The following is a 16,746-nucleotide window of genomic DNA, read 5'->3' on the forward strand; positions in this document are numbered from 1 at the left end:
ATCCAACTTGCACGGTCGTGGCGCGGAGGACGAGGGAGTTTTTTTACGATTACTAAATTGCGAGAAAAGCAAGAATCACGTGAGAGCTTTGAAGCTCCAATTACTTCGATCGTGTATTTAAAATGCTTGATTGAACGTGAGAAATGAATTTTTCATTGAGAGTTCAAACTACGTGAAATGAATTCAATTACTGTTCGCGTATGAATCGACGAGCGAATAAAATTCTGACGAACCTCGTTGGGCTGCTTGAAGCATTCGTTTATTTTTTTGCCGTCTTACTGTTTCCATTTTTTTTCTGCTCTGAAATTTTTAGTATGAATGAAAACAAGGGAGAGGGGGGCGATATTTTACTCCGTTTAATTTACGGCTTAGCGACGAGTTCTTTTAAGCTTTTTAGAGATAAATTTAACGTCCTTAGTCAGCGGAAATAGCGTATTACGTAATAAAGTATATTGGTCGTTGCAATTGGCCAAGTGCCACTGTCACCTTGAATATTTCACATGTCCCGTTATTTATAAGGCTGTCGATATTTTTTAAGGTGGTTCCTCCACGAGACAGTTAAATTAGGAAATTATTTAAATTTGCCATACGTATTGTTTAACATATATGAACAACACCTCTATAAAATTTTAACAAGTTTCACCATACCGAACCCGGGATATATGTAATTGAAGTTGACTCAATTAAGGTAAGAGTCGTGCGACTCTATGGTCAAATGACTATTTATTAATCGTCCAAATAAAATAGGTTATAAGAAAGGTTTTCTGTATTGAATAAATCTTGGGGCAATTTTAACTGTATTCGTATAAATTTATACAAGATCATATTTAATAATTTATGATTAGAAATATCTTATGATTGCTTATTTGACTCGGTTTTTCAATATATACATATATATATCGGTTCCCACCTGACAGTCGAAAGATATCCTAACCTGCAAACTCGCCGGCTATCACGAAAAGTAAATATATATGTATACATTCTTAACGTTGCCAAGTATATCGAGCCACTTCATGGCAGTCGATCTCCTGCCATTTTCTGAGTTTTCATCGAGATTATTTTAAAAATTCTCTTCGAATTAGTTGATGGCCCTATATTTTTATGGTCACATTAGAATCTTTGTAATATAATCTATGAGGAGCAATTTTAACATAAACTATATCTAATCGATAAGGAAATGAATTCTGCAATCATAGTGTTTGCGGGATGGGTTTCTCATACGATGCCGTGTTATATTTCTATTTTTGATCGTAAATTTCTTGATATAATCTTCGGTAGGTAACCTATTAAATCCTTTAGCCATATGAAAGTTTATCACGTAAAAATGATATAATTTAAAAATCACGAGTTCGTCTAATATCGATTGTCGCGCGACTCCTACCTTGACACGTAACATATGGACCATGCATAGGCAAACAGCGCATTATTAATTCTACCGCTAGTACTAAAATTAGGAAGTTTATAAAAAACGAGGAGGAGCTAGAGCAGGATATCACAGATATTGTGAAAAAAAATCAAGGTGATTAACCATCTAGTTTGACAGATATAGTCTCGAGAAGTGCGAAGGTTTAGGCTGCATACGATATATTTTGCAAGCGAACAAGCGAATGTCGTCTGTATATACGCAACCTTTTCTGTGTGTCGAAGCGTAGCCCGGATAGTTCCGTCAAAAAATTTACTCGCGATGTCAGATCAATAATACTTTTAGAATAAATTTTACGAAAGCAAATGATATTTGTACTATATCTGCTGGCATCGAGTACGTATATAGGGTCTTTATAAAGCTATTGATTACGAACCGAACGAATTATCAACCCTTTTGATATGCTACATAACTTTTGGTTGGGACTGTCGTAGGGGATCGACCTTAATTTCGGATCAAAGAGAGCATTTTCAAAATTGTAATGATAATAATTTTATTGTCGTTTTTTCAGTGTTCGAAGGGAATCTCTATTTTTTTTTCTTCATTAAAACTTCATAGTTTCACGTTTTTTTTGGGTAAGCTGAAATATCACATCTTTCTTATGAAGGGTGAAGTGATACAGGAAAAAAGAGTCACGCCAACGGGAGAATGAATTAAATTGAAAATTTTCTATTGGCCGAGTGCCACAAATATTCAACGTATTCAAGTCTCGTTCAAGCGGCGACATTAAATCTTAAATTTGTCTATTATTAAATCTGTATAAAAGTGGATGTTTTGATAAAAAGTAATCATAATGGAAAAAAATATTCATTTTTTTGAAAGAAAGTAATAAAAAAATTCGATGCTTCTTATTCTGGAAGAATATCACGCTCTTAAAGCATCCGAGCTTTTTTTTACTATAACATTTTTAGTCAACAGAATGAAAATATTACGTAATAAGACGCTTACAACGTAAGATATTAAAAGTAATTTAAAATTCCAAGATTAAGCTTGCCGCTGCGCAATGAAAAATGCATAAAAAATTTGAATAACGCTGCCTCATGACAAAGGTATAAATTTTCGCGATAAAGGGATGAATGTTTTCATTTAAAAAATGTTCTCATCCCGCGTACATTCGCACGTTTCCGCTGTTGACGATACTCAAAATTTGCTATTTTCTTTATCGTCCAGATAAAAACTCGTGACGAAGGAGGGATTCCATTTTTTCGAAGGGAAAGAAAAAAAGATTTAAATTTCATTTCTTCGAAAGGAATGTAAAAAAAAGAGGATTTGTGTTCGAGGCAACGCGAGTCGCTCATCTTTTATTAATCTACTGGACGTGGTTTCGAACTGGGAAGACGAACAAAAAAACGGAATAATGGCTAAGGCAAATACCGAAGGATAAGTGGAAGAGGAACGGAGAGAGACGAAACGAATTGCCAGGCGACGAGACCGTAGCGAATGAATAACGTCTGCGGCTCTGCTTGTCGATCTGTGATAAGTCACGTACGTCCTATAAATCACTTTTATCGTGTCTCTCTCTCGACCCATGACCACGCTGGGATTTGACGCAAATTGTATTCAATGAAAGCGGGATAGAGGAACTATTATAGGCCGAACTCTTTGGTGCAGTAAAACACAGCTCCCTCTTGTAGTTTCCTTCTCATAGCGAATCATCCACCAAACTACAGCCCCTTCCCTTTATGAGACGTTGTCTCTTCTCCCTCTGTCTCTCCCTTTCTCTTTGTCTCCTCTTCGACCTTGTTAACAACATAAATTCACAATATGCATGCCGTCCATCATGAGTTCTATTGCTTTTCCATCATCACGCATGTGCCATTCACTTTCAATGTATGAGCTATCACATGCCACGTCGTAGCAGGCAATCCTCGCTACACTGGATTTGCCGGAAACAATACCAAAGTCAGTTGAATCAGTGCCAAGAAAAATAAATCTAATTAGGTAGTTTTAATCTTCATACATGAAACTCGATCACTGCGTACCTGGACGGAAACAGAATTTTTATTCAATTCTGTTACATTTTTCAAACTTTCTTTTCCAATTTTAGAACACGGAGACAATGGGCGATCATACAATACATTTACCTTCCACAAAGTCTGCCAATGTTATTCAAACTTCAATAATTCCTGTTGGCCGGTCTTACTGAGACTTTCAGCCAAATCAGAATATTTGTTACATTGATTCGAGGGTGGAGACTGTTTGTCAGAAAAATTAAGGAGTTTCGGTACAGAAGTCTAAATATTAAGAAATTGATCAAATTTGGTGATAATGTTCTTCAATATCAATTGCGAAAACACAATTTTTTTCAAAATTTTCTTCTACCCGGTTATCGAGTAATTACGCATTAAAGCAGATTTCTTATGCCCGGAATGTATACCTTATATGAAAACACTATGCTTATACACGTGAACTTTAGTGATCAATTATTCGATAACTGTGTAGAAGAAAAATCTTAAAAGATTTGTATTGTTAAATTTGGCACTAAAGAATATGTTCGCCAAATTTTATAAAATTCTGAACTTTTTGAAATTTTTTATGTTTTCAGCATGGTTTAGCATGGCAACATTGTATCGCCTGTACCGAAACTCCTTAAACTCGTTTGTAAAATTGTTGAGTTATAAAAGCACGTTTTGGATATCCTAAAATCAAATTCTTTTTCGCGGCTGATAATAACCGTAGACTAGAGATCGAAAGGATTAAGATTGTTTAGAAGCAAATCACGCTTTGTGACAAAATTTTTTAATTTTTACAGTGCTTAGTTGAACATTGGAACTATGTGTAGAATTTTAAATCGATTTGAAGCTAATGGACAGAGCCGTGTACGATCTCAGTAATAAAAACTAAGAGAATATTCTTTGAAGTTTTCTGCGTCGATCAAAATCAAAATTATTGGTCTTTGGAGATTTTCTTCGGAGAAATTGCAACATGTGCGTTATAAATCGCGTCAAAATTTACTTGGAACAGCCGAGCATATGACAGGCATGGCAACGCCGGACTTTCGAGACAAAGAAGGGGTGGAAGGACTGAGCGAGTGTGGATATCGAATTCGCGCGGAAAATTTGAAAAATTTGAAAAAACCGAAAAATACATACAATTTATTTTGTTTATGTTTTTGTAATCGACTGAAGTTTGAAAAACGTTGGGAAAAATGAGGTTCGAATAATGGAATAAAATGGAATGGGTAAATCACTTAAATCAATCCATCAAAACATTTCACCGCTGTGTAATTTTTTGAGGTTATGGTACTACATGTGTACTCCGGGCTGGTAACGAACTTCAAGCTTACGTTGTTGGAACCGAACGACAAAAGAGCCCCAACGTTACCGCAATTTTTTCCAATTTCAAGATTTTTCATTATCGCAATGTTTAATCATTTAAGATTGAGCAAAACTGAGATATTATAATAACATCGGTAAAATCCCCATTTTATGTGAATTTCAATCATAATTTTCGAGTTAAAAAAAACTCATGCGTCGATAGCCTGCGAGGCATAAAAAAAAATAACCACGGCGCTCAATGTATAAGCATAGGAAAATCTCTCCTACTCTGATCCATCCCCACCCTTGCTTCTAAACAACCTTAAAGTAGTTCGATAGCTAAGTGCCGTATAAAAAATAGGGTGCAGGCCCCTTCCTGTGTGAGCATTATTCGTTGTGAAATATGTTCCAAAAATCATTCAAATTATCGTTAATGATCAGTAAAAAAATATATGCTTACGATATTTCATTAAAATTTCATAATTGCTCGTGATTTTGGAATTTTTATATTTTTTCTTCTGCGTACGCCCCTGCCAGAATACACTTCATGCCGTATGCACATATACGAACATACAAATGAACGCTCAGGAGCGCATGAATCGTGCCAACACTGTACACAGTCTGAGACGAGCGCAGCGTCCTAAAGTATAGTGGTAATCATGGCTTGTCTCACGCGACGGCGTTGCCACGTCACGAACCTCGAAATTCTCCTACTAAAATTCTAATACGATTTTTATTACAATAATTTTTTTCTGAAATACTAGACGGTAAATCATGTTTTCTTGCTCCCCTAGCCGAAAGTACGCACTTTCCGGCCGCATTTCAGGCCGGGAAGAGCATTTTTCGTGGCCGGCTAACTCGGCTAACTTCAGTGCGCTCTGACGATATTTTTGCGGCCGGTGATCCTTTAACATTTCGATATATGAATGTGAAGCCTGTATTCGTTGCCATGATTTTGTTTATTCGTTGCCAAGTATCATTATTATTTGCTTCAAGCGGGCGCGTATAGCGTAGCTTTTATCATTCATGTTATGCGCTATACTGCCATGAACCCGGACGAATAACATACATTTGTTCGTTCAGATGCGAAAACAGAAAATAATGCAACCGAACTAATAAAATGAATATGGTCGTCCGGAATAATGTTGTATTGCCAAATTCCAGGTTCATAGGAAAGCACATATTCATATAAATTGTCAAGTATAGCGGGAAATATTCATATATAAAAATTGTTAACTATCATGGGACTTTGAATCAGACATGTATCAACGAATTATTTATTTGTACTAATAATATTGTTGTATCATTGTGTGATATTTTGTGTGTGTTTTATTACTTTTTGTTTATGTTTTTAATGCCCGCCCCCCCTCCTCGCAATTGCTAGTAATTATTGAACGTACTTTCGGCTACGGGATCAAGAAAAATAGTATACAACCCACGGCCCAAATGTTGGATGCCCTGGCATGTGCGACATGAAGGCCTCGGCTTCGCCTCGGCCTTCATATAGCACATGCCAGGAAATCCAACTTTCGGGCCTAGGGTCGTAATATACTATTTTTTTTTTTAATTTTTTCTTCAGAAGATACTCTAACACTGTGTTGTTTGAAATCAAAATCGTAAGAACCATTTTCGAGTTATTTCGATACACATTTTTTATTTGACGATTGCCATGTGTTCAGATGAAGACACCTTTAACTTTTGCAATATCTTAAAAATTGTATGGTAGAACTACTTTTTTTAAGGTATTTCTGGATGGATAGCCCAGCCGATAAATTGTACCTGATCGGAATTTCCGTACTTCATGATGCAATAAAAATCTGAAAAAATTCAGCAACATTTGGAAAGTTATGAACTACAATTATCATTAATAATATTGCCCAAAAGTTATTAATAAATTGTTTAACTAAATAATTTTTTAACAATTTTACAGTAAACCCTTGTTTTTTTTTACGAATCGAATGTGCGCATTTTTTTCTGAATGCTCATGATTTTTTTCAGAATTTTCGCGGATTTTTGAAATTCCCTTTTTTCAATTTTTTAAGTGGCTCTATTTGTACATTTTTGATCCAGTAACCTTGAGACTTTACAAAACTGATGGTAAATATGTCTTCTAAAACATATCCAAAATTCAAATTTTTCAAAATTTTTTCAAGAAATTGCAAAAATCCACGAAAATTCTGAAAAAATTCATGAGCATTCGGAAAAATAGACACATATGATTCGTAAAAAAAAAATAATAGGTCACCGCAAAATGATTGAATAATTAATTGTTTAAACAATTTGTCATTAACTTTTGGGCAATATTATTATTGATAATTGTTGTTCATAGCTTTCCAAATGTTGTTGAATTTTTTCAGATTTTTATTGCATCACGAAGTACGGAAATTCCAATCAGATATAATTTTTAAATCGATTCGTTAGATTTTTCTGCACGACATATATTTTTTTCAATATTTCCGTAAGAAATCGAGTGTTGCTATTGAACAAGCTTAATGTAGTAAATACCGAAATAGCAGTGTGTGTTGTGAAATTGTATTGAAAAAGTTATGGCAGATTGACGAAATTGAAGAAATTTAGGAAATGTAGAAAATCCGGGAGAGTTACGAGACGGATAGAGACGGGATGCGAAATACGTGAATGGAAAGGTTGTACAAAGCTGCAAAATTTGCTCGTATATATACGCGAATATATATGAACGGAGGACATTGGAAAGAAACGAAAAGGTATTCCGCAATCGGAGAGATTGTGAGAGTTCTGGGCTGCGATTCCGCACCGCTCTCCTGATTCTCGAAGGATTTTTTTTTGCGTTCATACAGGCGATTCCCCGACATCCGCAGGCAGTCTGTCGGAACTTCAAAGCTCGTTGTGAGATACAGGATAGAAAAGAGAAAAAGAGCGAGGTTGATGGGAGGGAAGAGGGAATGTTTCAAGTCTCAAAGCTCCGGAGTCGATTTAAAGGTCGACTCGCCTCGCAAACGACATTGTGAATGAATCTGCAAGATTTCCTTTCCGCCTCTCCGCTTCCTCTCTCCCGTATTTTATTTTCTAACTCCCAACCATTTTTTCATCCAACCCGTTGAATGAGTATAATTTAAATCAACCAAAATTTTCAACCAAATCGTTTGAAATTCATCAGTTTTATTTTCCGACAAACAAAAACGACAGAGTCGTAGAATCAGCAATCCCCTCCCTTTTTTCTACTTTTACTTCTCGTTCGAACGTAAAAAAATATTTGTAAAAATGAAAATCTAAGCACGACTCACCCTTTTCCACACAGGTTGGCACGCAATCCCTTACGGTTGAGCCTTCGCTGACGTATTTCTGTAACAGAAAGAAATAAGCAGATGGAAATGAAAGATGTGGAATATCTCTGCAATTTATGATACACGTGCGTCAGTGCATTATGCATTTTTTATGGGATCGATAATGATTTTGTGTCAGAATGACGATGCACTACATGGGAAACTAGAACAGAATGCAGTCGGTTGTCGGTTTGCAGAAAAAAAAGTCGAGCTTTTGCCTGCGATGGTGTTTGAAAATGGTGGGCATCCGTTTCACGCAGACTGACCCAGAAACATTTATTTAACGGAAAGAAAAAAAAGCGTAAAAAAGAAACGAATGCGTCGCGCTGTAGATGTCAGATTATTGTGATTACATAGCTATATATTTGTATGTATAAATATATTAACAAACGTAAATGGTGGAATATATAGCTCAGCAGCCGCTGCATTATGTACTGATGGTCGGTTTTGCTTTTGCCACATGTACGAGCTTCGCGAACGTGACAAAATTGATAATTGATAACGTGCTCTCCCGAGCTTTTATCGCCCTCTGAATTCCATCTCCCGTACGGTATAAATACAAGCTTTTGCATTACGGTCGCTGCCGCATAAACAATGGAGAATTTAACGACTTCGTACGAGAAGGAATGTTGAAAAAAAATTCTAGCGCTCCGGTAGGAATAGCAGTATAAAAATATGCTTATGAAAAAACTGAAGAGTCGTGATGAGCCAGGGTTGTAAAACAAATTTTTTCGCTGGAATTTTCAGCTCCCATGATCAATAGCGATTTATCATTGACGCAATCGCAAGTATGCAACAATGAAAGTATTTACTTTTAGAATAAAAATTCAACGACTCTACTAAAGATGCAGCGATCCTTCGGAGTTTAGAACCCCATCCCTTGAGAATGTAGTTCCATTTTGAACGTAACATAAAAAAAGAGCACGTTTCCGATGTCTCATTAATCGAAGTACAAAAGAATTTTCATGCTGGAGTTCAAGTATGTTCGCACTATAAATACCGAGTTCATTTAGAGTGGTGTATTCGCATTGCAGGCTTCATGAGAGCCCGCATATTTGATGTTGCATAGTTTTGTATCTTTTATACGTGTGTGCATACGCCACCTCGTGCAAGTATACAACAGTGTGGAATTTGTTCTTGGTCGAGAGACACGAGCTGGTGCATTTTACACTCTTCTTTCTCCAGTCTCTCTCTCTCTCTCCTCCCCCCTCCCCTCCCTTCTCTCTTGGTGGATGTTCACGCACACTTTCTCGTATCGTATGACACGTACCCACTATCAAGCACCTCCTATCTATAATCTAGACAGGAGGTACGTGCACATTGCAATGAGACAGGAAGAAACACAATGCGAAAGACAGAACGAGAAATAGCGGTAGAGAAAGGGCGAGAGGGAGGAAAAGAGAAAAGGGGAAATGGTGAACAAAGATAAAAAGATATTTTTATAGTGCCAAACGCGTGCACGATCCGTGTCTAGCATTTTTAATGGATTGCATTAAGGGAAAAACCTAGAAAATTGTATGTCTTGCAATCATTGAACAATCAAACGTGCTACGATTTCATACAACGTTGAACCAAAAAATAATCGAAACACACGTTCCAGTGTGTTTCTGATAATTGGAATTTCTTTCAATGCTATGAATAACGAATCGAAGCTATCAGTGGCGAGGACTTGGAGGGAATTAAGTGACGAACTAACGTACACGTTCAAATCGGTTTGAGCCATGGGTAAAATCGAAATGCGACGAGCAATGAGCGATTGGATATTTTTGATCTTCTCTTATATGGATAATCCTTTGTCAAACATTGTTAGAATCCTTCAAGTAGTTCGGCCGTTCTATGACTAGTACTAGTCAAGTTTGCAACCATTTTATGTTGATTAATTTTGAGTCTAAATTATTAATTGAATTAATAAACATTTACATTGAGAATATTTTCATCATAAAAATGTAACAAAATGCTTTAAAAGTATCATAAAAGATGAAATTTATACTTCAACTTGACTAGTTAATGATTGAGTCAATACCGGTGACACTTGAAATACACATAACCTAAGAGAACATTTTTATTGTGCGAAAGAAAGTTTATATCGGTGTTAGGCGCGGCACCGAGAAAAAGGAATGGTCAATTCATTAAAAAAAAGCGAAGCTACTATAGACGAATAAAAGCACGTGATTCAGTCTCAAAAATAAATTTGATGAAATTCCCGAATTTGCCCGAAGCTCAATCAGCTGTTACCAGTAGTCCAACGTAATGACTGGCATCCGCTTTCGACACGTCAAAAACTCAAGTTTTTTTGTTTTCTTTCTTAAAAGCCTCGTAAGGTAATGTTTTTTTAAAAAGAAACGGAATCTGTGATAAATTTTCTTCACGATAGAAACTTTTCCGAAGCTCGAACACCGTACAATTTTTTCACAATTAATATTGTTGTGAGTTCTCCCATAGGGTATCGTGTCAAAAACTCAAAATTGTAAATGAAATAATAGCAAATTTTAACCCGTAAGAGGCCCCGGAACTGTGCTCACCGTTATCAGGGATAAACTATTATTTACCGCAAAAAAAGTAGACCTTCACCATATTTTATCGAACGGCAGAACTACTTTAATGTCGCCAAAAATGATAAGCCATATTGCAATTATTGGGACGTTGATGTTAGCTTCATCGAAGGACAACGAAAATAGGGTATTTTAAACCGTGTAAGAATAATTATAAAAATGCATGTTTATGATAGATTTCGTAAAAAGTAAACGAGATACGTCAATATTTATTCATAAAAATGCAATGTAACTCAATTTTTAAAATCTTCTTTTTTTTCTGTTTTTCAAATGTGTCTAAAGCGCCATCCACCATATTGGTTTCCAACGTGACGTCACTCCGATAGTAAACAATCTAGATTTTTATCGTGTGCATCCGTGTTATTTTGAAATTTTACAAGTTGTTATTACGTTTGTGGACTTTTTTCATTTATTTTGTAAAATCATATCATCGAAGACGGTTTTGTGAAAGCAGAAAATATATACAAATCTACCAATGATAAATACGTTAATGGTGCGGCGATCAGTCCACAATTTTTGTGGCGTTTTTACACTCGTTTTATTGCTTTCAGGCACAAGACACCAATGATATACATTATAAATAATTATTTTCAAAAATTTTGTTATTTGATCTTTCGCAATCGTATTGTTTACTAATGGAGTGACGTCACAAACCGAAACAGCATGGCGGCTAGCGTTTCCGCGCGAAAATTTCGAAATCATATATAAAAAATAGTTTTTAAGAAACCTTTCGTTCTTATAAAATAAAAATAAAAATTCTGCTGGTTTATTACGATCTCAGGATTAATTTAAAACAGTTTTCAAAAAAAAACTGTATACCCTATAAATATACAGAAGAACCTACAAATTTTTTTTAGCAATTGACCCGTAATTGATCTTGTTTGTGGACTCCAGCGTATCAGAACATCTAGAAATCCGGAAATACTGGGAAAAAAGCATCCTCAGAACAAAAAGTCAAAATGGCGATAAAATGGTTCATGTTTATTGTGATGAGTAAAAATGTACTTTGGATTTTATCAATGGTAAAACGGTCGACAATTCGAAGTCACATTATTTATCAAGCATATTTATATATTATTTGGTTGATAGCCTTCACGAAGGCCGTAGTCGAGAAGCCAAATCGATAGATCGCTATCAACTGTTTCGAATATTAGATATTCTCAATGCGGCATGAACTGTAGGACCTTTCAAGTGCATAGAGCTTGGAAGGCTGAAGGCCTAAAAGGTCGAGGAGAAAATGAGAATGAGCGAGAGGTAAAAAAAGAAGTAAAGCCAAAGGAGGGGGGAGAGTCGATGATGACGGAGAGATAAGGATCTTGGAGGGTACACGAGCAACAAAATAGGGAACGGCTCGAATAGAAACGATATTCTCGGCTGTGCGAATCGAGAAAAGCGATCGAAGTTCCATGTGGTTATAACCCCGTTCATCGGGATTGGGAGTTTGTCGCAAAATCTTACACATATATATTCATATGTATATATAGAAGTATATTCCATGCAGAAAGGGAGCTTAAAGCCATTGGAGCGAAGGAAGGTTTGCCTAAAATCCAAATAGGAACGTCGTTGAACATCGAAGGTGATCCTCTCGCAGGTCTGAATTTTCGAGGCTTTTCAGAGGCTTCCATTATCGTCTTTACCTGATTTCATCCCGATATCCGTTAGTTTAAGCCCATTGAGGACATTTTTTAATCCACAAGAAAACGAAAAAATAATAAATGTTTGCAACTGCGGATGATAATATAGAGACAGATCAATTCGACTAGAGCTTTGAATGTTGAAAGCAAATAAAGAAAATAAATAAAATATCGATTTTCCGAAAATTCGACTATCACTTTTTCGATTCATAAATTATACTACAATCAGCAATACTGTGAATATTCACAATTTCGAAAATATAATAACGACAGACTAAATATTATTGAGGGTGAAATACTGATACACTAAAAAATCGAACGGTCAAAATGGCGGACCGATCGAAATAAAAAAAACGCAGCGGAGCTCAAAAGACACGCGTCTCACTCTCTCACTTACTCGGACTGGTGATATCCAATTTCAAACATCGCCATTTTGACGTTCGCCTTTTCAGAGGCCATCGCTATTCTGCAGATCTAAGTTTTATGGACTTGAAAAATTCACTTTCGACTTTTCACTGCTCTATATTCTGGTCTGTCTATAAAACAACTACAGTCCATTTTGAATTCGAAAATATGAACTTTTGGCATTCGTAATATGATCTGTAAAAATTCCATTCGAAATGTTAACTATTGAAATATTATTTTCGAGTAAATACGAATTCAAAGAAGGAATATTCGATTGAACACGTAATGCGCTAAATAGTCGACCGGGAATAAGAACGTCGAATTAATTATTTTTCTCTAATCTGACATCACAACTTCGAAAATTTCGAATATCGGCCGTTCTGCAATTCGGTTGTTCGACACATTGTACCCCACCCACAGAAAATTAACTAACACCGACAAATTTTTCGCTCTCGTTCTGATATTATTATATCGTTGCGATAAAAAAAGTCTCTCGATCGCTCAGAGGTGCGAGCTGACGAATGGCCGCGAGCTGTCAAGCTGATAATGGTTTGTTCGCTCCGTCTGAGTGCTTTGTTCCGTTGCAAACTTTCCTCAACTCAGAGGTCCTTTGAGTATCGTATGAAGGGCAAAAAGGAGTAGAAAAAAGTTCCTTGTCACACACTCAACAAACTCTGAAAAATCCGGAAAAAGGCTGAATAAAACTGATACTATATTGAGCCACGTTAGCCTGCTGATAAACAACAAAAAACAAAAAATTTGGTGTCAAACTTTACGACAATCATATTTCTTACAGTAAATCGATCACATTTTTTTCCCCTATTTCGAGGTTTCCAAAATTCCCTTGAATTGTTTATTGTACTTGGTACGGATGTTTTGAGGTACATCTCGATTGCTGAGTCGTGAATGAATCGCGAAAGCTTGGAATCGTGAGTAATACTCGTCGAATGTGCAAAAAACAGTGAACCTTAAAAATCAATCGTTAACCTTTCCAGCCATTCATTTTTCTCACGTGTGATTGACTTGAATTTTTGTTCTCGAGAGCTTTTCGCTCAAGCAGATTATTACAAAATGCCTTTTATCATGAAAAAATAAGAAATTTCATTATTCACTAAAATGTTTCATTTATACAGATGAAAAAAATGACTTTTTATATATTTTTTCACATTCATAAATATTCTAAAAGCCCCGTATTAGTGTGGGAGCAGAGTAGTTTACTGTCCAAATGACTACAAAAAAGGTGTGATGTCCAGGCTCAAAGTAGTCCGACGATGGGTCAAAGGGCTTAATAAACGAATAAAAAATAGATCGAGACAAGAGTGCGAATGCGATAGCCCCGGAGTGTTATGAAAGGTCGTGCATAATTTTGAAAAGGTTGTATCCCCAAGTTCCTTTTGCCTCCTCTGCTCGAATGTGTTACTCACATCGAGGAACATACGGAAAATGCAAAGAGTCGTTACCGTTTGGGCCAACGTGTGTAAAAAGTGAGAGATTTTTTACTGCATCAAACGGCAACAGCAGGTAGGAACAAGCATACATATCTACACGTACACACATAAGCGAGAGATGAAAAATATATAGGAGACTAGGTGAAACTACTTCCTATGTAATCTATCCACAGCAGGTTGCATGGACAGACCAGAAGTGAGAGAGTGACTGGGAGAGGGAGCGAGAGGAAAAATCTGCCACGTAACTGCACGTAGAAAAGGTTAAGTTACAGCTATACATTTATCGACGAGTGCGAGTGAGAGTTGGGCCACGAGATGTATCAGGAATTGTCAAACATAGTTATACTAGGTATAAAAAAGGGAAAGGCATAAGAGTAAACGAGAGGACTCATGTGTGTTGGGCTCTCGAGGGTTGTGTAGAAGTGATACGCTCGACAAAGGCCTTGTCTGGATTTGACGCGGCTTTGGCAAAAGCAAAAGCTTTCGTTTTTTGTTTGTTTGTTTTGTTTTGTTTTGTTTTGTTTTTCTTTTCATTTTTTTTTATTCTTTATTTTTTGTTCGAGATTAAGTGATTTCAAGCTCGATCGGGCCCTCGGCGACGCTGCCAACTTATCGGACCCTCAACCTTCACTATTTTTTTCCCCCCCCCCTATGAATCTTTACCTATTTTTGTTTTTCCTCGTTTTTCCTACCACGTTTTTCTCCCCTCTCGCAGGCATCTCTGTAGACTTCGATGTATTCGATCCTGCACGTTCTCTCCTCTCAATACACGATATTTATTTATATACATACACGCTTTGGCTTGTACTATCGGAGAAGGAATCATACACCGAGATTCTTCTACCAATGTTCGCACACGCCTATCGCTTCTAAAATCACCTCTGAGCTCTCTTCCCTCTTCATTTTCCGTCCTCGTATCCAGATTTGCAGAGATAAGACACGATTTATTACGTCGATTTTCTGGCACGCTCCAGTTTCGTGAATGTGAGCTAACGATTTCGTGACGGAGAAACTATACTTTGGAAGCTGCATCTTTACAAACCGGCGGAAAATTTGACTTGTTTTCCAATTTTCCAATCGAAATAATACGATAATTAGAACAATATTCATAGTTTTTACTGATTTACAAATTATGTGCACAATGGCATGAGACGATGACGATAGATTCAACGAATTATTCATCGAAATTATAAAGAAAATATTATCGTTAAGGTTGTTATAGGGCCTAACCGTCGGGGGTGAAGCGTGAAAGGGGCGCCCTATGTTTATGCACGAAATCGATGAATTATTAGCAACTGTTTGTCGTCGAATTATCGTCGTATTTGATGTAATTTTTCGAGAAAAAAATTCACATCAGTTTAAAAGAATATGCATTTTTGACAAAGTTATGGTTATAGGAATTATTTCTTTTAGTTTGTGGCATTATTTTCGTTTGTTTGAGATCAATTATTGGAAGACGAACTGTGTTTGTTTCTCGACCGCATGAATATCGGTCCGGGGGAAAATAATGTTGCTAAGGTAGGGAGCGCTTGTGCCGTCTACGCTGTTGCCATGATTCCGAGATCTTACATTTTTTGTGCTCAATTTTTGGAAAAAATCGTAATTATAATCTTTAATAACTCTGAGTCGGTACTGTAAATAATTATTTTCAAGGCACCAAAAGTTAGTCCGATATTCCACTTTTTTAACTCTGTGGCATCGTTTTCTTGGCAGATATATCTAGCGACGCGGCGGCGTCTTGACGCCAAGTATCACAAAAAGACAAATTTCGTAGGCAGAGCGGGTCAAAACGAGCCGTGTATTCGGCTTGAGCCGTCAAAACTCGAGATTGGTCGATTTCCCCTTATTCGAAAAAATGACAGTGCCATATGATAACGTAATTTATGCGCTTCCTATGATGAAATTTTTTAATAATGTACTGAAAAATGTTTGGAACATTCTTATAAGCAGAATGTGATTAACACACCAAATAGTCCAACTTTGCGATTTTATTTCTAAATAACTGCACTATGGATCGTTCTGAAATTTGACAGGTTGAAGGTTAAAGGGATCATGAACGTCCACAAAAAATTTCATCTCAGTGACATCGTTTCGTCCTGATCCCACAACAACCTTAAATGTTTTCTTCACTTGCGAGGATACGCAACACTGGATTATCCATTAAAAACAGAACAATGTGATTTACCTTAAACTGGAATCAGAGGGATTTTTTGCACCCCTGAGATATTACTTTGGTAAACAGCGAATTGCAATTTCTTCGAAAACACTGCACGCAAGTGCAGTGTTTTCGAAGGGACAGTGGTGCAAAGTTTTTATAGAATCATAAATGTGTTTGACGATATACGTAATTCACAGAACTTCACGGGGGAGAAGACATCGTATAAGTTAAGTATACACTGACAAATTGAACTTCCCATAACTCAGCATGCTTCAGCATATAAATAGTACTTGGAGCAACAAAAATAGAATTCTCTCAGATTTGCTGCTCTCACCATAGTAAAATTGTTATTAAGAATGTTGAACTTTTGTTTCATTGCGGGATGTTTTTGCGTACCGTTTATGAAACGTTTCGGAGTGAAAAGTTTTTTATGGAACCGGGGGGTCTACTTGGAGCTACGTGGTTGGCAAGTTTCGGCCACGGAGAGTGCCGCACGAATAACATTTTAGTTGGGTAATATCACCGAGTACGTGGATACTTTATGGAATAATAGGGATACGGATATTC

The 16,746-nt window shown here is 36.6% G+C and overlaps 1 protein-coding gene across 2 annotated transcripts in view; it reads right to left on the bottom strand.

The window, feature by feature from the left end:
- LOC122410628 (uncharacterized) overlaps positions 1–16,746 on the bottom strand; it is a 141,977-nt gene that overhangs the window by 11,975 nt on the left and 113,256 nt on the right. For both annotated transcript variants that reach the window (XM_043418911.1, XM_043418912.1), the window contains exon 3: positions 7,944–8,001. In XM_043418911.1, coding sequence (XP_043274846.1) covers positions 7,944–8,001 — 58 coding nt within the window. The remainder of the gene's footprint in view (positions 1–7,943; positions 8,002–16,746) is intronic.

This window comes from Venturia canescens, chromosome 5, assembly GCF_019457755.1.
Source record: "Venturia canescens isolate UGA chromosome 5, ASM1945775v1, whole genome shotgun sequence".
In the NCBI taxonomy this organism is placed as follows: domain Eukaryota; kingdom Metazoa; phylum Arthropoda; class Insecta; order Hymenoptera; family Ichneumonidae; genus Venturia; species Venturia canescens.